Here is a 23,628-nt window from a genome sequence, read left to right on the forward strand (position 1 = left end):
CATTGTTGTCTATATGTTTCTGTAAAATATATTTTTTTAAATGTAAATGTTGTTGATTTTTGTATCTACTATGTTCGACGCTATAAAATTTATAAATCAAATATATTTAACATACAGTATAGTTTATATAAATCAACTCTTTTTAATTATTTCAAAGACAGTGAACTGTATTTTTCATTTGTCAAGCTATATGTAGTTATGTAGGTACCTATACTATATTTTTTAAATTTTAATTGATTTCTCTTAACTTTTTTTAAGTTTTTGTATATTTTAATGAAACATGTTATATGCTTATTGGATTCTTATTTTTAACTTAAAAAAAAAAAACATTTTTTCTCCTTAACTTAGATTTTGCAATTTTGCATTTTTTTGTTCAATGTAATTATGATTAATAAATATACCTACCTGTACTTTTTAAAAAAATTACTTCTTTAAAAATTAATTATAAAACATTTTTCATATTTTTTTAGTTTTATATTCCTTTCAATGTTTTTTATTTATTTTTTATTCCTTATAATGACTTTTTATTTTTTTACACAATATGTTAGTGTGTTCATTGAATGAAACCATTATGATATAATATGTACATATAAACTTTTTAAGCTTTTTTTTCCCCTCTTTTACCTACTGTATTGAAGTGTTTATTTCTACACAATAAATATTTTTGTAAAGTAAAAGGCACTACGTGCCGTGTATATTAATAAATAAATAATAAGTCCTTTATCTTACTGGTGTTTGAAAAATTTTATAAATAATATTTTTATGAGAATTACTAAAATAGGTGCGAAGGTTTTCACGGTCACTATAATCAAGATGTTTATTTTTTGGCTGATACTGTGTATGTGGAATTGTTTTGATTACCATTGCAAGAGCCATCTTAAGAGTAAAATGTGCGTTTTGTAGAAAAAGTATGTGTTTATTTACTAGTAATTTTTACCATGTCGCAACGATGAAACCTCAGCTTATTTCTCAATAAAAAAAAATACACCAATTTTCAAAAAAGTACACTATATTTTACATCTTTAACCCAATTCAGCTTTTTTAGTACTAAAACAAGCTTGTGGATTACAAATATCATTTGAAGATTATCTTTTTGCAAAATAGTATTTCGAGCACTATTTCCGAAGGACTATTTTTCTATGAAAGGATACCGTTGACATATATTATGTATCACATAGGACATGTGGCGTTCGCAGTGGCCGTTATAGGCAGAATTCGTTTAAAAAGGAATCTGCCAGTGCTTAGTGTTGTCAGTAAAATCATAATGAAAATATCTGCTAAATGTCATGGTGGTATTTTTCAACAAACTTTTGTACAAGCATTGTATTAAAATAGTGTAGATAAAAGCTACGTATATCGCGTGGTGAGTAATAATAATTGTTGTTTGAGTTGATTTTTGTCGGCCTCGAGGAGTAATGGTCAGCGCGTTTGCCTACCATGCAAGAGGTTTCGGGTTCGATTCCCGACATGGTTCATATGAAATATTTATTTAAAATAGTGTTTTTACATTAAAATATTTCATAGTCTCTGGACTGGTACCTGAAGCGTAAGACTGATCATCCTACCTTCATGCAACAAAAAATATCGAGAAACGCTACGATTGGTTACCAATGCAGTGCCCTATGCACCATTAGGTGCGGAAAAGGAATGATGATGACACAGAACCACAGAAAAAAATAGCCATTTATAATTTGATTACTTACATATTATTGTGTAATTATATGTAGGTACAAATCAATGATTTTTTTTGTAGATTACCTATAAAATAAAATAAAATAAATCACGGCTCGCCACTGGTATTCAACAGGAAAATATCACACACAATGAATACAAATAAAAATATATGAAATGGATTAAGAATAATTAATTGTATTTTCAAAATCAGTATTTTGATTTTGGAGAAATGTTTTCATGTATAACTTTAAAAAAGAAATTATAAAAAAATATATCACTAGAAAAACGCGAAATGTTTGGCATTGTTAGTTGTGTCGTCAATATTCGTGACGATGTTATATAAAAATTTGAACGGTTTCGAACCAAGTTTAAAATTAAAATGAATCGTGACATATTAGAGGCGTGGCCATTGCAATAACCGTTTTTGCGGGAAAATTAAGATTACTAATTCAAAAATATTTTTGAATTCGTAATCTTAATTTTTCTTCTAATAAGTTGCAATTTTTTTTTTTACTGGGCAGTATTTTATAAACCCTTAATATTGTTTTAATGTTTATTTTAAACTCGATATTTTCCTCTCTGTCATCTGTCATCGTCTCTGCCTCACCGCAGCATTATCCATACGCACATTCTTGCGTTAACTGACTTAAATTCACCTACTACTACCAAGCCTTCCTTACCTACCCCACCTTCCTCAATGTCTGTGCAGATGTAGCGTCTTGTGCAAAACGCATTCAAAAATATTTAACAAAAATAGAAAAACATATATTTCTAAAACTGAAATTTTATGCTTATCCTATGTTTGACGCCGAGAGGTTAAACTGCAAACAAATGTGCGCACAATATGACCTTATTTTTGAAAACCCAAAGTGAGTTATAAGAAATAAAGCCACTGCGGGAAGATATATTGACTTTCTGAAGACCTTAGGAATAAGAGTAATAAAAATGAAAAAAAATAGTGAAGACCTGTACCCGTGAAAAATAAATGTTGTATTATATATTTATGTATCCTGGAAAAAAGCGTTGTATGCATAATAAACAAAGCAATAAATAAGCGGAACAAGGGAAAAAAATACTCATGAATCTTTATTGAGAAAGATAATCATTTTATTTTGTGATAAATGGAACAATAACAAATTAGTTCATTTATTCGGTATAACTGTTCACGGCATGCAAGTTATAAAAAAAATTGCGTGCTATCAACAGTTATACAATTATAATAAGAGGAATTAGAAAAAAACATGAAACACTAGTACTAATATTGACAAAGAAACTTAAAAACATGAACAAAATAAAAGCAAAACGATTTATACACAGAGAAACTTCAGAAGCACACTTTTTATAATGTACTTTTAAAAAAAACAATTATTTTTTTGGAAAATCTAGTTTATAGAAATTTAGCGATCTGGCCCTAAAACACTGTGTATATGCAAAAGGTAATCGAGCACTAATTGCAAATCACTCCTCTTAAAAATGCTTAATAAGTCATCTTAATTTATAAATCAAACTAAACATATTTTAACATTTGCATATATCTCAAAAAACAGGTACATATTACGCACAGATTTCTCTGTGTATATGATAAATATATAAATATTTATTTTACGTTAGTAAAATTTGTAGCGAAAATGCAATATATTTATTTTTTATTTATTTTTATTTTATTTTTTGTTTATTAAGAAAAACAACAGCAATACAAAAAAATATACACAACATTATAAAAAAAAAAACATAAAATAAAGCCAAATCAGTTTTCCACATAAATACAATTATAAAAATCCAGTTCAGTTAAATATAATTTATAGAAGTGCATGTGTGCGAGTTTTTTTTTGTGTGTGAGGATGCGTGTGTAAAAATTATATTATATAATTATAAAAATTATTATATTTTATATTGAAAAATTAATGTAAACGTTTTTTATGATTTACTCAAACATTTAAAATTTAGGACCATTTTCGAAGAGTTTTAAATACCCCACTACTAGAAAATGGGAATCAAGTTGTGATAGAGCAGGGTTAGAACCTCAGGCCTTTGTGATTCATAAATTGCTCCATAAATTGATCTTTAAATATTGAACAGGTGCTGCGGCGTAGTTAGTTAAAGGGCCAACTGTGAAACTGGCGTAGCAATTTCGATTTCCGGCAGTTGCAAGAAAAAAATCCAAGAAACGTTTTTTCCTCAATTGGTGTAGGTGTTGTGATGTATTTTTTCATAACTTTATTCCATATCCTCTTTTTCCCGTCGGCTGACGAGTGCTGTGCTGATTATTCCTCAAAAAAAAATACTTTGAAACTTACTAACTACTTGAGCACAATCCGGTTCAAAAAAATATTTGCGTTTTATAAATATATTTCAGCTCCGTTAGATGGACAGTACGATTGATTTACAATACCCGAAAGTCAACATTAAATTAATACAATATATTTTAACAATCAATATGGCAAAAAAGTATTTTTAAATTGTATTTCAATATTAATAATGTCGTATTATAATATACTAATTAATTATTAATGTGAAAATTACCGATACGGTGGACAAGAAATATATTTTTTTATACGTAAAATGAAGCAAATTTTTTATAGGTTTTTTTCATAAAGTAAAAGGTCAAAATATGCCGTGATTGATTTACAAATTCAGCAATATTCAGTTTAAACATCAAATAAATATTTCGTATTTGTTAGAAATTCAATGTGTACAAAAATACTATTTAAAAAATAATATAACCGATAGTTTGGTAATTTTTGAATGTGATACTTCCCTGTTACAACATATTATTGTGATTTATTGTTACCGTTGTTAAATTATTTTCTAAACTCGTAATGCACATTACACTACCTTTACGAGTTAAACGCACGGTGAGAGCCCAGAGCCGCACTTCAGCCGGGCGATAGTGGGCACCGGCAACGGCTCCCGACGCAGCCTGCGGTGGGGGCCCGGCGCCCGCCCGCTCCGGCCCTGGCCCCCTGCCCCCGCCCCGCCGGTGGTCACCGCGAGACCAGCGCGGCGCTAGCGACGAGTGAGCAAGGCATCCGAGCCGACCAGCCAGCAACCGAGCACCGAGCGACCCAACCAGCGCCAGTCGCTCGGTTCGCAGCAGTGCGGAGTGTCGTGTGGTGCGGATTGCGTAGTTATGTCTAAACCGTCGCCGACGGCGCCGCCGGAACTGTTACAGTACAGGAAGGCTGACAAAGTCCCTCTCAAACAATTCTTATACAATGGCAGCAATGGAGAGATCATGGGCCGCACGGGAAGCAGTTGGGGTAAGACATTCCATTCAGCTCCGGCCTAGAAAATTGCATCACAAAACATCGAGGCGGTTATTAAATCATTCCGGTTAGACCCGTCACACGAGGTTCCTTCGGTTATCCTTGTTTTTGGTGGTAAATTGTGATAAAAGTTTGCGCGCGGAATGTTACGCGCTCCGATACCACGGGAGAGAAAGAGACGCGCGTATGCTTGCCGCCTCCGCTCGGTGTTTATGCCGCCTAAATGAGGCTTCGCACTGTCAAATCTTAGCAGAAAAGGGTTCCCCTGAATGAAAAGTGGACCACGAGCAGAGATGACTACTCGAAAGAGCACTATTGTTTTGTCACACCGACGCGCGACACCTTCCCAGTTAGAAATCGTTATCAGGTAAACGATTGTAAAGGTAACCTCCGTTTGTCGGTTGTCGGTTGTTAAGGTTGTTGCGGGCGTGGCAGGTGCAAACGTAAACAATAAAACGCTCGATCCTAACATCGTAACGAAAACCGTTCAAAATTGTATAAATCGTTCGAGGATAATATCATGATCTAGCTCTCTGGCTTAAGTATAAGTTAAGAATTAATGGCCTCAATCTTATGGCACCGAGCGACTTTATGATCTCTGCCAAAAGTATTTGTAAACTGTGAACTTATTTATGGACGTCCTCACTCCCATGAGGCTAGCCGAAATGTTGATATAATATTCTCAATATTCTACACTAACTAGATTGGAATATGACTGTTTCTAGCTTCCATTTATAATAAACTTCGTTAATGTTGACAAGTTTCCAAACAATATTCCGCTAGAAGAGTTACGCCCATTTTCCGTTTATGAATGCGATATTGTGAAACAGCTTGAATCACCTTCTAAAACAAATAATAATGAATTCGAACATGACTCACGCGATTCTCGTTCAATATTATCGTTTTCGGAACAGCATTTTTTGCGATTTCCAATCAAAACAATAATCATAATGCCTACATTAACATTTATTCATTATTGGACACACAACAAACCAATAACAGCAATGTTATAATATTGTTAATCTTATGATGCCAATCCCGTTATAATGTTGTGGATATTGAAATAGCGCCACTGCAGAAGTCCAAAATTTGCTACCTTACCAATTCAATTCATAGGAATTAGAAATAGAAAATAGTTTCTGACCATACACATATATTAAATGTATATATTTCATGTAAATATCTTTTTATTTTTATTCTTTATGACTGAGCCGCCAAAATTATTAAACGTGCAAATTTAAAAAATAATCTTCATGAAAATTACACAACTTAAATATTTCTTGTATCGAAGATTTTATATTGGTAGATAAATATTGTATTCACAATTATTATATAGCTGTGATTGTGTTCCAAATGTGCTTAGTGCGTCGTTCCTTTATTTCAATGTTTGCATATAATTTGATATTTAAATTATTTTATGTATTATGTGGTACCGGTATAAACTTTTCGTGTGCTAATTATTACTTTTTTGTTTGTATGAACATGAATGTTTTTTTTAAAATAAAATTTCTAAAAAGTCCACGATAAATCATATTCTCGTTTGGCGTGCTGTAAAATATAAATCCACCTGGGTCGCGATCATGGACGCTATCTTCATCGGTACATATCGAGACAGCATAAACGAACATCGATAACAATGTACGAAAATGTGTATATTTGTATGAAAATTTAAAGTATCTTCGTCGGTAACATGTAATTAAACTAGAATAAATAGAAAAAAAAGTTGTGCAGAAAACGTTAGTTTTTTATGTTTGTTTAAAATTAAAATACATGAGTCATCATCATTATTATCTTTTGGCACCTAATGGTGCATAGGGCACTGGATTGGTACACCATTCAGATTCAAAGTATTCTTTGTTTAATTTCTGTATTTTCGTGTGTAAAAAACCAAAAATTGTAAGTAACTTAAATAATTTATTCCTTGAGGTTAAATCCATTAAATCCATTCAATCTCAAATATGTTTTACATTAACTAACAAATAGCTACTATCTAGTAGAGTATAATAAAATACAACTACAAATGGTACATAGTTCAATTGTAATTAAAAATAACTATCGTATATATATAAAAAAGACACTATTTTGATTATGGCCAAATCTTAGTAGACAACCACTGGATTCAACCTCCAAGTAGAGCTTATCAATAATAATAGATACGTTCACAAATTTTGTAAATACCTAGACTTCAATTTAATTAAACTTATCACTATATTATATAGAATTAATTTAACCCAGTGATTGTTTTGAAACAAGGAAGAAGTCTTTATTTAATATAGACAATTAAAAAGTAGATATCTTTATGCCAACAAATTCAATGATCTTTTTCCCATAGTATGTAATACTTTTCCCGCCATAATTAATAGGTACAGCTAAATTAGTTATATTTTCATCAAAAAAATATTTTATAATTAATCACTCATTTACTACTTCAGTATTACATGTTTTATTGCTATTTACACTGTTACTCACTTGTTCAAATTCTATGTTGGTACTTATTGATTTCATTATTTATTGATTTGTAAAAATAATAATGCACCGTTGAATAATTCTTGAATTTTTTTAAACACAGTATACTTACTTACTTTTTAATGAATTATTAATTTACTTTATTTTTAAACTTAACTATCTATGAAGCATAACTACAACTGATTTTATAAGCAACTTTGTATCGGAAAAGCTCCTTGGGAGTTCAATGTATAAAAATAAAATAAAATCAATTTTGTGAAACAGGGTATGAAACAAAATAATGTTACGTTGCCTTTCAATTTCACTTACTTTCAACAGTTGATAATTATATTAATTACAATCTTAAGTGAAAAACTAACATCTGATTAAAAGTAAGTGTAAAATCGTCAGCAAATTTGCTTTTTATGTTATCGGATAATACGTCATAAAATAATCCTCATTTTAAACGCACGCACGCGAAGCAAAACCATATTTTATTAATACTTTTATCAATAGATATCTGTTTGTTCTGATCGGCATATTTAGATCGATTTATAGTGATAATAGATTAAGCTATCAAACTTTGCTGTCAATTAGCAGAACACTACGTAGGTAAATGCGTGAGTGGAAAACTCTTGCAGAGATAAACTAAAGTCGTTGAAACAATTTAGCTTATCTTTTATTGTTCAGTCCATCGAGGACAATCGTTCGAAAGTTCGAACGCTTGTCCTCGATGGACTTAATTAACGGAAAACGGACTTAATTTATGCTAACACCTGAGGCATTTTTTTGATAATTCGAATTCTTTAAATTCAAATTATGTCATCATTTTTACTATATTCCCTTTCCGCACCTAATGGCGCAGAGCGCATTGCATTAGGACACCGACCGCAGCATATCTTGACCATTTGTGTTTCATGAATATAAGAAAATCAGTCTTGCGCCCGGTATGTAAACAAACAATAAATTGTCAAAATAACGTAATTTTATGTTTGTTGAAAACCCTTAAGCCTTGAGATTAGAGGTGGGTAAGTCACTGAAAGATACGTGTCACTTGATATGTATCTTTAAAGTGACCGAATCTTTTAAGTAGTTTAATTGAACGAATGTACCTTTTGCCCATTTGGCTCATTTAGGTCATCATATATCCGCATCTTTCACATCTTCGTATCATTTGTATCATCGTATCTTTCATATCGTTTGTTTCTTTCGGGTCTCTAGTTCGTTTATTTTTTTATGATAGGGGAGAAGTGTTTACGAGAGTAGCCCCTGAATACATTTGAAATAAATACAGAATAGTTCAATAAATGCCAATCAGTCCTAATTTTATTGTGCCGTTTGGATTTGGACGATTGTGTTAATTGGGCAAACGTGTTTAATAAACACACACTTGTACACTTCAGAAATGTTTATAGATAGATCAAATGACTATGTGTGCGTGGCCTCAACTTAAAATAATTTACCTGTACTTAATCTAACTAACTAACTACACATACCGTATGGTAACACGGAATACGGACACAATCGTTGCGAACGAATGAGCTAAATGAGCTAGAGGTATAAAAGATACGAATGATACGAAAGATACGAATATTCGAATAAAACGAAGATCCATTTAGTTCCGCGCTTTTTTCGTTCGCGAACTAACTAACCGAGATAAAAGAAACATATCTCTAGTTCAGTGTTTCCGAACTTGTCAGTATGACCGGATCGTTTGCGTACTACATTTGTCTACTTGAGATGATCACTCACGAAAACGGCACCTCAAAAATGGACATAATTTATTATTATTACTATTAATTCGTTGAGGTTTACCTGAAGACATTTATCGACTTTGAAAATACTGACATTGATGGATTGTATCTCAAAATCGGCTTTCTACTTATCTATTTTGGTAGTAAAAAAATGTGTAAATTTTTATTCTCCTACGTATTTCATTTTCTAATCTAATAGATTATTAAATAAAAACGTTTGAGTTACATGTCAAAGCAAAGAGTACCTAAAATACTTATTTTCAAGGCAGTTATAGATATAATATTATGGATTTTGAATTTTAAATACGTATTGCTCAAATGACATAAATGTATCACCTAACGAAAACAAGATAAAAATATTGATAGAGGGCTATCCACCTATAAAATAATACGTACATAGTTGTTCAGTGTTCAGATAATACCAACTACTGTTTATAATCGTATTTTGCGGTTAGTTCAATTTTCCCAACAGGATAACGATAAGATAAAAAAAAACATTGTAACCAAACGCGTGCACCTTAGACAAATATAAAAACAATATTTTAACTGTTTAAAAAAAACATTTTTTTATTCAAATTATGACACTGGCTTTAAATCTGTGTGTGAAATAGAACCGGAACCCTGGACGATCGTTTTAAATTAGCGGCTGCTCTCGGGTAAAAATCCTGAAAAAAAATCGAGTGGAGATAAGTCCACATAGTTATGTAGTGGTTGGGGCGTTTGCCTACCATGCAACGTCCCGGGTTCGATTTTTAGCAAGGTAATCGTGGAATATTTATTTTAAATGTCATTCGGTGCAAGATTTCACTGTCTCTGGACTGCCACCTGAAGCGAATACTGATTCTGAGACACCTATCTTCGTGTAACACGTAATCGAGATTCACTGCATTATTGTACGAAAGTGCTCTATGCACCTCTGGGTGCGAAAACCGAAATGATGATGGTGATGGCTATTAATTAAAAGAATCAAAATTAATTTTGCTAAACCAATTCAAACAAATTAATTATTCTATTCGTACTCAGTGTTGTAATTGATAATTTTTTAAACACAATATTTTTACTGAATCATGTGATTTGTTTCCTTATTTTTTAAATATTTTTTTTAGTAACCTTGTATGTAAATTTATTGGGGACAGTCACACAATTTATAGTGACACAATCAGGAACGATCCATACCTGTGAACTTGCCCCGACTCGCTATAAAATCCGTGTTGAGTCGGGGGACTTACAATGCATTCATATTATGTAACATATAAGCATATAGTATATAGTAAAATAAATAACAATGAGTTTTCTATGTATATATGATCGATTATTGTAATTAAATATACTCGTATAAATATGAAATATTTTTATATAATTATTAAACAAACAAATAATAAAGAAATAAATCGTTGTAAAACGAACTCCCTCTCGTAAACACGAGGATCTTGCTACATTAAAGAGGAAAAAAAATTCAAAAAAAGTTTAAAAAAATAGAAATGTTACAATATACGTTTAGTTAGTGTTATATACAGACCAGAGAAATCAACATGTAATAACACTGACTAACCTGGTGTTGAGTCCTCTTCCTTTTCGGCGATCAGCTCACGCAATCAGTGAATCTTAGTGTTTCGGAACACTGCAGGCACACAAATTTTGTCTGGAAAATGTTTGCGGCGTTGTGCGAGTTTAGGCGAAGTTATAACAACTTTCATGGCAAAAATAGCAAAATACTTTTGTCAATTCAAAAAGGCGTGCGTAACATTCAATCGTTGAAGAGGCGAAAAGAGGCGCGCGGGCCAAACAGTGTAGCCAAACCAAAAATGTCCCGGCAGGCGTAGCGACCTAAAAAAATTTGCCAGTATCTACTTACATATGATTCTTCTGGCTAAAATTCATTGAAACATATTATCGGCTCAACCAGTTTGTTTCATACTCTTTAAAGTATTCTTATAAAAAATGGCGTATATTTCTTGAAGGTCTTAGCGTTTAACATGTTTTTTAACTGGACATTATTATTAAATTCCTATAAACTGTTTCAAGTTTTTTCATGTGACTCCAGTGTATTTTTTGCCGGGTTGGCACAACTTTGTATTATGCATTCATGCGAATCCGAATCTATTGACGCCTCGACAGTGTCGAATTCGCTAGTCTCAGTTTAGTTTACTAGAATTCTTGAACGCACATGTCAAATAACATACAACACAATGTATCTAACTTCTAACATCTCCCATATTATTAGCATCGTAAACCCTCTCGCAGTTCAGCTGACATCTGTTGTAGTTATGTTTTCATTACCATATGTTTTTTGCTAAATGGCATTATGTGACGTATTATGCAATGCTGTATCAAGATCACCAAACTGACACACTGAGAGAAAATGGATCACAAAACACAATTTGCTCAGTATTATTCCAATTCCGTTTTTGGCGAATCAATTATAAATATATTTTTTACGTGCATACAGTTTATTTTGAATACAATGTACTGATCTACAGGTAGATGAGTGGTGATAAAATATCTTCTTTTTTTTCTTGATTGAGAAGTATTTCGTTTCTCATTTATTTGTCATAAATGGCTAGAGAAAACATAGAAAAATTAGCAAAAAGACTATGGTTTACAGTTTTCTATAGTACCTCGCGATCTAAGATCCATTTTTTTTGTTTTTTTGTATATTACATATCTTATTACCCATTTAAATTATGATTTAAATTCAAACAATAAGTAAAACCCCTTTATTAGAAAAATACGTTTTCAAAATTTCTAAAATAAATATCACATTTATTCCCATTCCGCAAATAATGCTACTTGTGATACCCTATTGGTACACAAATCGCAGCGTATCTTGATTATCGTTGTTGCATTATGGTAAAATAATCTGTCTTACGATATAGTTCAGGCACTATGAAAAAAATCTTGTTCAACAACACGTTTTAAACTAAATTCTCCATGTTAACCATGCCGGGAATCAAACCCGAGACCTCTTTCATTACGTGGTAGGCAAACGCGTGTATGATAAGACCGCGAAACGGACAATTATAAACTTTATATAAAACTTTTCGGACGTAAAATAATCCTTTTTTTTTTTTAACTTACTTTTACACACGCTTTTGTGTATTTGTACTTCTTTATTTTAAGTTGTTACATAAAGTTGTTTAAACTATTACATTATTATTTATATCACTACAGAGATGGGTAGAATTTTTGTTTCAAGATTATGGATATTCGAGCGTTTACAGGGCTTATGACCTGTCATAGGTTGGGTTCAAGTGGCCACTTTTATGTAGAATTCTACAACATTCCCCATTCCGCTTATTAGCGAATATCCATATCGGTGACATTTTTGGTTTTTAGTATATATGTCATGAAACCAGGAAAGCTTTCGCTAGCGCGTTTGGAGCGCCATCTATGTATTTGATATTGAGGTTATATACACATACCAAAAATAATATTGTGTAAACTATTACATTTATATAATATAATAAAAATAAAAACATTTTGTTTTTATCCCCTTAATTTAATTAGTAGTAAAAAGTGTATGCTTCTTATTCTAAATTATACCTTGATCAGGTATTGCATAGTCGCTCCAAAACCGGTCTGTAATTAAATAAATAATTATCGATTAAAAACAAATTGTTTTTATTTAAATTTCTATTACATGTACAATGTATGGTGTGTAAGGAAATCTGATAAACCAACAATATTAAAAAAGAATTACGATTTGGTTGACAGGACATTGGAAGTAAGGAAGCATAAAATTTGTTAAGGATAGTAATTGAAATATTATGCAATTCCATTTGTTTTAATTTTTTAATATTTATTTTTCAAAAATATTTACAATATAGTCTTAAATTAAAGTCCGGCTGAGTTGCATACATACAACTCGTCAGCAGGTTCTTATAAATTGCTTCGATTATTCATACTCAACCTACATTGAATCATTTACAAATCTATAATACTTTTTTTTTATTTTTGTAGTAACGTAAGCTGTATATATTTATTTTCCTCTTTTAGGCTATAACTGCTTTTCTACTTGTTTAATATTATTTTTAGTTATGGGAATTCGATATCTATTTTTGCCGCAACAAATCTTTGCCCTTATAGGAACCAATTACAAATTTAGGCATACTTATATTTCTGGCTTGCCGACCCTTCATATACTGAGCCTACTCCAAGTACCAGCAAAATTTGTCAGAGTGTTTTTTGTGCGATTTTGTCTAATATGAAATAATAAATAACTAAATTACCACAAAGTTAGTGCGTCAAATATAATTAATTTTTAATTACATATAAGTATAATATTTTGCACCGAAAATTATGCTGCTTTCTTGCGTGCTTACTATGGAAACGATTTTAAGGTAAACAAAATGTTTATCCCCTCGCCTCGTGTCCAAACAGTATTGATATAAAAAGTAGACTCCCCTTATTAAATGTACATATATGAGGGTTGATTGCACCTGAAATTTTGGGAGCGGTTCCGAACAACTATATAGCATTGTTATAGTACCTACATAATACATACCTGCACCCCTTGTTAAAACATAGTGTTGGGGTAGCTAAATTAAATATTTTTGTTAGATTTTTTATTTATTTATATATACATGTATATATTTTTAAAGTAAATATTTGCGTTTTTATGATTAACTCAAATATTTAAATTTTGGGCCATATTTTTTTAGTAGTCGTAAATAACAAAGTTAGAAAATGGTAAACAAGTGGCGGTGGAGCTGGATTCGACCCTAAGATCTCTTGATCTGAGGTCCGCAACACGACTCATGGGACCACAACCAGTCAATAAATAAAATAAATATTTACCAATCTACGACGTTATCCATTAAAACATCTACTTTCGTCATACACCGGTGAAGTCGGCCTAACTTATTAAGCCGACTAATCTTCACTCGATTTTCTTAAGCAAAGTTTTTGCAAGCAAGAAGAATCTAAAGAAATAAAACAAAAAAGAAAAATAATTGAGTATCTACCTACCCTAACTTTACCGGGTTAAGTGGATTCGTACGATACACGTGAAATAGGCCGATCTGATACCGAAGCAGTAAAACAAGTACTTCTCAATCAATTGATTTAGCGAAGAGGCAATGTTTACTTACCTTCATAATATATAGCCATTATTTAGAAGCATTCGTTCTTTGCAAATATTTTTAAACGACTTCTTAAAAACAGGAAGTAAGAAATAAACCAACGACTTTTTATTTAATTTCCTCAAATTAAGATGTATTAGAAGCTCAACATACGCCTCCATGATGACTTACACCAAATAATTTTCGAATTTTAATAACAAATACTTATGCATACAAAATCTTTAGCAAAAACACTGGAATCAATGACGTACCTATAAAACAATCGACACGTTACTCTCCGTTAACTGAATATAGACTTCGGACTTAGAAACGACTTCTATATGTACTCGTATATTTTTGGTCTAAGGAAATACGATCACATTTCTGATTATCGTAGGCAAATAAAATGGCTCAAAATTAGACAGCGGAGAGACTATTTATCTCTCTCACTTGTTCAATGTCCTACATAGTCCTAACGCTCCTATATACCTCCGTGAAAAATGTCAACGCTTATCAGTTCGTGGTTTACCTCTTCGTTCTTATTCTCAAAGCACTTTCTTAATACCCATCCACAATTCCTCTTTCTTCTCTAGCTCATATAGTGTCCATGCGGCTCGACTGTGGAATCATCTCCCATCCACAATCAAAAATGTTAACTACAGTTTCTCTGTATAAATCACGTCTGAAGAAACATTTTTTTTTCCTAATGAGTAATGGTAATGATTTAAGATAATATCTTCACAAATTATTATTTTTAAATTATATATATCTTTACCTTTTTTATTTTTATTTTCCATTGAATATGTTTTGTAACTTGAATTATGAAAATAAAACTTACATTTTATTTGTTGGTTAGAAGAAATTGCCATTTGGCTATAGCCTGCCAATGTACAATTGACATTTGTACAAAAAGTTAGTTAAAAAAAACATATGTATTGCAATAAAATATCAAGATCATACACCTCGTGGTTTGACATTCATAAAAGAGTCAAACGGGATGTGTGATGTCACCATGGCTGTTCAACGTGTATATCAATAACTGTATGAAAGAACTGAAAGGCTTAAGAAGGGAGCAAAAATGGGTGATTTAACTGTCAATTGTCTTTTGTATGCTGATGATGCCGTGCTTCTTGCCAACAACAAAGAGGAACTGCAATTCTTGGTAACGATGGTAAAGGTCTACGACGTATGCAAGGGAAGCGATTTGCTAATGAATGCAGATAAATCGAATGTGATAGTTTTTGAAAGAAATGAAAGTATGACTAAATATGAAATCACTGTGAATGGGGTTATACTAAAACAGGTAGAGGAATTTGTGTATCTGGGAAGTAAGTTTACTAGGAATGGAATGACTGAGAAAGATATTGAAAGGAGGGTAAGGGCCGGGAACAGAGTGAACGGTGCACTGAAATCAACCTTGACAAATAAATGTTTGTCGCAAGAGGCAAAATTAGCAGTTCACAATAGAGTCCTGGTCCCGACCTTGATGTATGGAAGCGAAGTATTGACTTGGAAAAACAGGGATGAAAGTAGGCTGAATGCTGTCGAAATGCGATCTCTCAGGCGAATGTGCAGTAAAACTATGTACAATAGATGCACAAATGTTGAGGTCCGTACATTATGTAAGATTGAATAAGCATTATCGACAAAATCAAGAAAGGAGCTCTGCCTTGGTTTGGACATGTAGAGCGAATGGAAAGCGAAAGAACGGCTAAAAATGTTTACGATGCGAATTTTGATGGATGCAGAAATAGAGGAAGACCGAGAAAGACAAGGCATGACCAAATCCAACAAATACTTGAAGATGGACTGTTAAAAGGCGGAATAATCGACGCGCGTGCATGAGAAGATGAATGTAGAGAAAGCGAGATCTGTATGCAAAGATAGAGTGATGTGGCGTTTTATCCTTTCTGCCTACCCTTACGGGGAAACGGCGTGATGGTTTGTTGTTGTTGTATTCGCTTTATTGATTTACTGTTTTTTCAATAATTTTATCTTAGGGATTAAAGGCAAGTATGCTCCTTTTGACAAGTTACATAACAAGTAGCCTATATATGTATATAATATAATTTAGATCATCTTTGAGTACAATGACATATATAGGTACAACTTGAGAAGATCTCTGAACTTTAACTCACCGTTGCCTATTTAGATAGACTGCGGACTATATTAGCACTCGGGAATTGGATGGGTCACACTCGGTCACTAGTCACTACTCAGACTCACAACTCGCACGATGGACTGACTCACCAAACATGTGTGTAAATTACAAACCGAGAAATAATTATATTGCGAACATGCTTGCAGTCGTAATTACTCACAGATACAATATTATTCTACTCAATGTTCCATGAACCACACTGGTACTGTTTATTTAGTATTCGGTAAGTGATGCATAGTAAGATTTATATTAAACGTCAAAAAAATATCTAAAATCTCATCTGACGTATTGTGAAATTATGCTTTTGCGAGAAACTGCGGTATCTTTCCTCTTTTAAGACTTACGCAAATTCGTCTAATTAAATGTGACAATGCTATTTCATTGTGTAAAACATGAATTTGTCTCAATATAAGTATGCCTACTGATAGACAAAATTGGCTAAAATTGCATCCTTCAATAAAATTAATGCATTGAGTTGGTGGGTCGTACAATCGGAGTCTGTAATTAGGTACAACGCCTACAAACATTTTTTAATGTTCTAAGAATATGCTTCTTAATATTCAAATCAGTACAAATATTTTTACTTTACACGACCTCCATCAAAATTTAAAAAAAATCGCATAAATTATTGTGTAATTGAGACTTCGGTTCTAAGAATCTATACTTACACCAAAAAAACTAATGTGTCAACGATTAAATTATTTGAATATTAATTGTTATGTTTACCAACAGCCCTCAATGTTTTATAATAAAGTCCAATAAAATTCCGTGGAGATTTTTAGGGTAGCGAACTTGCGTGACTGTTATTTGATTGTGATTCTAAAAAACGAGGTTCAATGCCCACCTAAAGAATTTATAGATCCATAATTCATGTCTGGTAGTTTTAGAGGAATACTAAAATGTTTGTATATTACAAGTTTGGGTACTTTTATATTATCGATTGATTTTAATAAGTATTAAATTTATTTTTATTTTATAAATCATTTTGCGTCGGGTTTGACATTGTGCAGTGTTTTAAATTGTGGCCCCTCGCACCTCAAGTCAATCGATAAATATACGAGTACTACATAATCCACACCCTATGGTGCATAAGGCACTTGTACACCAATACACAGATCGCAGCGTATCTTTATGTATACTTAAATAAACTGTTGAACCTTTATGCTGTCGCCATTTTATCATTTTGTATCTCTGACCTAGATATTTTAGAGATTAACCTATCATAACGTCAGAAAGCCCATTTCCCAAGTGCATTATCCGATTTGCATACGATAACAAACCTTAAAAATTAGGTAAATCGATATGATTATATACTATTATACTTGATGTTCTAGGTTTCCAATTATATAAATTATAACATTACATAGCGGCTTTATTGAACACACCAATAGATATTACATAACTTCGTCATTTACTAGCCAAAATACATAAATATTTTATGACATTGCTATTAAGTTCATATTTTGGCTTAGCATCTAAATTTCTGAGATAATTAAGATTGCAGATTTGTATTGGTTGCGTAATTAGATTTAAAAAATTAAATATGATTTTAATTACGAAAACTAAATATAGTTTTGTTAATAAGAACTATTTTAAATTAATTAAACAATGACCGACCGAAATTTCAGTTTCGGTTTCAGCCAGTTTTGGTCAAAACTTGGCCGAAACCTGCCGTCGGAATGTGTCGGATTACGTTCGTTATATAAATTATCCTTACACTGCATAATATTCACCAGTCTGAAGATGCCCATTAGAGGGTGAAAGCGCTAATTGGCCAAATAAATTAGTGGAAGTGTACCAAGTATTTAAAAAAATAATTCATATGTAAATATAAGTTATTACACCATTACAATGGAATTCCATCAAGAATTGTTAAATAAAATATCTACCACACTTTTGTATTCTTAAAAGAAATATTTTCCTTTCAAATAATTTACTAAAATATTCCAATTGTACGCTATTTTCCAAAACAGGAACCACGTTATGGTAGAACGGGGTTCGAACCTCGGACCTCTAATCCGAGAAGCGATTTTACTGTGGGATAACAACCCTGTTTAAGGGTTTTATTATCTTCTAAAGATGAATTCTTGATCTTAAGCGTAACTTTGATCATCTCACCTTATTACCTGCCGATTACTTATAAAACAAATATAATTTGGCTGGAAATATTTTAAGGCCAAGGATTTATATTTAGCCACAATAATTCTCTCCGTGATGTTATAAAAATAATATTGTGGAATTCTGAAGTAATTCTCATTCCTGATTGGTTAAGGCGGGAATCAGGGTTAAAGGCGCGAAGCTCGTCAGCAGAACGGCGGTCGTTCTAAATTTAAATCCGAATTCAGAATCTGGGCCAACCGGACTGACTATGACCGGACGCTGTAAGCTTCACAATCTCTGGTCGTCTTAATCCATGGGCGTCGCGATGCCGACGGAGACGCTTAGCGAGAGCGTCGGACCCCCCACGAACTGTCAAGTATTTTTTTTTACAAATTCTCACATTGATTTTCCGAATCATATGAGTATATTATTTTGAAATAAAATTGATATATTGAGTCTCTTTCATGGTGATTTTATATCATGATACCTTTTTTGATGACTTATTTACTTGGCACCCTTTTTGTGAAAATCACCTTAAGGGCGCTGTACCTAAACCAAACATCCCAACACGTCATCTAGCAACCAAAGAGCATATTTTTAGTTTTCGTTTGCGGTTGAAATTATTATAAAATCTATTTCGATGAAAATTAAAATTTCTTGTAAGAGCTTGACTTGCACACCCCTAGCAGCCACGATTCAGGGACTCAGGTGACTGTAGCCCATATTTACATTTTGAAATAATGATTGAATTCAAAAAAAATAAATTCTTACGGCATATAAATTTTAAACTTAGAATCAGTCATGAATTTTTAAATTACGATTTTTTACTAAAAACATTAAATTTGTTAAAACTTAACGATAGAAGAAAAAATATAGACCTTTTAAATTTATTCAAAATTGTAAATTCAATATGGGATTGCCCTGAACTTTTATCTCTCATCAACTTCAGGGTGCCTGGAAGAATGACTAGACAGGTGCCACCGTTTTATAGCAACAATTCACGGACAGTGTACAATTGTAATGCCGTATTAAATAGACTTCATGAACTCGGCAATAGTTATTCCCACGTATCTGATATATTTAGTGTAGGGTATTGTTCCTATAGAACAAACCTTTTGAACTTTTTCAAAGATGGTGAATGGTAATTATATTTATTTATTCATGCATTTCATAATATATATGTTTACAGTTTTTTGTTCACTTTGCCTAGCTGTGTGAAACAGTACTTATGATTTTCTTGTTGTTTTACTGTAGAATGTTTTATTATTTAAACTTTCTACTGAATATGCTGTTTAATTTTTAGGTTATTTTTTAAAATATAAATCTTGTATAGTTTTTGGTTTAGTTTTTTTTAATAAATTTTGGGTATAAGGAAATTCATGTTTAAAAAAAAAAATATTAAGCCAAATATGTTAATTTTATAAATGTTTGTAAAAGGCAGATTTGCTGTTAATGTTTATAAAATAAAATAAATAAATTACCCTTGAAATATTTTCATAACCACAGATAGACTCTAAATTACCACACGTTTTCCAGCTACAGAAAGCTTGGGCTGTTGGTATTCCAGTACGGTTTCTCTTCTCAGGAGATAAAATTATCCATTCCTCGACAGTCTACATTAATTCGTTCATTCTTCAGCAATTATTTTTCTATTCAAGGTGCCAGATATTGAAATAAGCAGCCTCTTCATATTAAAAACGCACCTTCTTCGGTCGCCTTTAAAAATCTTATTACAATCGCTATGATTAGTTTTAAAGTTATGTTATTTTTTAATTACCCGCCCGTGATGGCCATGACGTCACGTGTTACCATCGGTAAGTTGTGATTCGATTTGAAAATAGATCCTTGTAGCTATCAAAATACACTAAATGTTGAAAAAAATGCCTACCCAAAAACCGGAAATCTATCTCAACACATAACAATGCTGTAATTGATTGGTTGATTCACAAGAACTTGGGCATAGTTCATTTTCAATTTTAAAATTTTCTTTGCCATACAAAGATGAAGTTCAGCATTACGTGAAATTGGATATAAAAAAATCTATTCTTACGCGCGTTAAAAATTAGAGCATTAAATTGTACGGCAAAGTTAATTAAGAAATATTTGCTAAACAAACAAACTTGTCAAACAACTTATAAATGAAATATCATAAGAACACACATAAAAATATTTTCATCCACTTAAGATTTAAAATATAAAAAATAAGTTTCTTGAAAATGTATGAAAAAAATAATAAAAACGAACTAATTTGCCTGACGTCACTAGTTCTTCGCTAATCGACCAACGATAAGAGAGTTGTGGTAGGTTTTCGATTTACGGTAAGTCAATTGACGAATCAGCAGAACTCATCAAGAAGAAGGGGAAGAGAACTTGAGACGTCATATGCAAAGTAATTTTAAAATACAAAACTTTATAAAATCTTAGCGCTGATAAAACTGTTCATATTTCATTATTTAAATATAAAACATATCATTTTTTTTAAAACCACTGGACATCCTCATTAAATGCTAGAATTTTTGCCGCATGTAAGAAAACAATTTTTATAACGAATTCTCCGTAGCACTGAACTTCCTCATTGACCAATCATCATTTCGATTACTTTTTCATTCGAATTATCTTTAATTCACTCCCTGAGTATATCAGTGGCACAACTCAACACATTTTTAAATGAGAGTACACATTAACACACTCCCGCGCTTTGAGTAAACTAACATTCATTCACAAAAATGGCACAACTTTAAATTCACCCACTTATGTCATCTGGTTTTTAATGTTTTCAGAAATACTAATGGCATTTTTTATTAGTGTACACGGCACATATGCCTTTTATTAACATAAGCATAAATACCTTTAAACATAACAGTCTTCTATTTCTAACTACAAATTATAAAACATTACAAAAACAATAGAGTTATATATAATTATGATAATTGTGTGATTTCACTAACTTAATTTCTAAAATTGTAATAAAACGCCGTTGTTATAATATTGACATGTTTGCTTTTAAGGTCAAATAAATATTTTTCAGAATCATGCCGTTGATTGCGCGGATAGGAAACACATATACTAGTATATTAAGGAAAATTTCTGCATAATTTTCGACCCACAATTATCGCTCTGGTGCGATTGTTTTGTAAATATTATTTGTTTATTCATCTTTAGTGTGAATCTGTTTTCAATGCAGCTGCAAGGCTTATTACGGGAGTAAAAAAATATTCTCACATCTCACAACATCTTCGTTTGATTTGAACTGGTTAAAAAGCCCAGCGAGAATAAAATACAAGCTTTGCTAGACAGTATTTAAATCCCTTCATGAAATGGCTCCAAAATACTTATCGGACCTTTGTATGAGGGAAAATACATGTCAAAGAAAATCTACTCTTAGGTCAGCATTTGATTCAGGAAGAGGAAAACTTGTCGAAATCCGGCGCTCCCCAAACACTAGATTTGGAGATCGTGCTTTTGCCGCCGCCGGCACCTCTGCCTGGAACCAATTGCCTTCAAACTTACGAATCATCGACAGTCCCAGTCAGTTCAGGTCCCAACTAAAATCCCACTTCTTTAGACTATCATACCGTCAATTTTAAATCTGGAAATATAATATATCACTTTAGTTTAGTTAGAATGTAAGTTTAGGTATACAATTGTGAAGCGCCCTTGAGGTGATTTTTTACAAAAATGACGCTATATAAATCAGCCAAATATTATTATTATTATATGGTATCCGGCCGGATAATAAAACTAGGCCGGATATATCGAATTCCGGATAGTTACCGGATATTCGTTTAATCTCTAGTTTTTGTGCTAGTACTAAGGGCCGATTATTTAATTATTATTAATAGCCGAATAATCTAAAATAATAGTAACAATTTTATAAACCGAATCGTTTTTGCATAAAAATACTTTTGATTTTGAACTATTAGTAATGAATATGCACCCGCCCCTAATGATATTTTTTAGATATTCGTAATACGAATATTATGTAGGTACTGCTCTGTAAGTGCTAGCACGTGTCACTAATGTAAGTTGATATTTAATACATAAAATTTGATATCATATTGCCACACTCTATCCAGGTGAACTTAATTCCTTCGTGGAAATCCATAATAATTAGATGATTACTTTCTCGATGGATAATTCGTAACTTTAATTTTAATTAGGTCTTGTTAGAAACTAACACATAATATGTTACAAAAATGAAAGCACTAACCGTTATGTAAGGTATCCATTTTTTAAAATTTTATTGGGTTTAATTCTACTTTCATTTTTTTTTTATGCGACGCGTTTCGTCTTGTTAGAACATGATCAAACGAGTTTGATGTAATAATGTCCAAACAAGACGAAATGCGTCGCACACATTTAAAAAAAATAAAAGTATAATTAAATCCAACATAAACCGTTTTTTAATTTGATGTTTTTTTATAAACAGAATCACTTTTTTTTGTCAATTTTACACTTGACTTGAAAATGACAAGAAATTCTTCTATCTTATGTGGTCATTAGAAAACCAAATATTTCTAAACAATTTTTTTTGTAATTTTTCACAAAGTAAATACGTAGTTAGGTACATTATTTAACATGGAAAATCACAAAGTTGGTGCTTCATATATTGATTCTTTGAAAATAATATTTTTAAAGATTATTATTTATAAAGGAATTTCAAATCAAGACAGGCGCCGTGGCGCAGTTGGTAAGACAGCTAACTGTAAATCTAGCGTCGCGGATTCGATTCCCGCCAGTTGAAAGAAATAAATCCAAGAAAGATTTTTTCTCAAATGGTCTGGGTGTTATGGTATATTTTTCATAACTTCCTTCAATATCCTATTTCCCACCTGCTGACAAGCCTTCAAAAAGAGGCTAAGCGGGTTATTCCTTTAAAAAATTAATAAACACTGTCCCTGCGTATTTTTTTTTAGGAGAAACAATTTTAAATGTTTTAGCTCCTATTCTCAGCTTTTCAACATACCGTAAACTTTTGAAATCGTAAAAATAAAATAAATGTTATATTATTTGCTGGAAAAAAAACTTGGAAGTTATTTTGTTAAAAATTCTTACTTTTGATTTGTGAAGTAAAACACCTTTAATGATTTTCATCTGTTAATAATAACAAAACACGTTCAATATCTGTTTGAAAAGACGTTTTACGTCATACGTCTATTTAAAATTTA

The 23,628-nt window shown here is 31.8% G+C and overlaps 1 protein-coding gene across 2 annotated transcripts in view; it reads left to right on the forward strand.

The window, feature by feature from the left end:
• nrv2 (nervana 2) overlaps positions 1-23,628 on the forward strand; it is a 60,118-nt gene that overhangs the window by 11,968 nt on the left and 24,522 nt on the right. The window contains exon 1 of one of the 2 annotated variants that reach the window (XM_088242597.1): positions 4,672-4,934. The exons of the other annotated variant lie outside the window; for it this stretch is intronic. Within the exon in view, the coding sequence (XP_088098723.1) occupies positions 4,805-4,934 (130 nt within the window). The 5' untranslated portion in view covers positions 4,672-4,804. Of the gene's footprint in view, positions 1-4,671; positions 4,935-23,628 lie in introns of those variants that run through there. 2 annotated transcript variants of the gene reach the window in all.

The sequence above is a fragment of the Micrasema longulum genome, unplaced genomic scaffold, assembly GCF_059751315.1.
Source record: "Micrasema longulum isolate JH-2025_06_02 unplaced genomic scaffold, ASM5975131v1 h1tg000147l, whole genome shotgun sequence".
NCBI lineage: Eukaryota > Metazoa > Arthropoda > Insecta > Trichoptera > Brachycentridae > Micrasema > Micrasema longulum.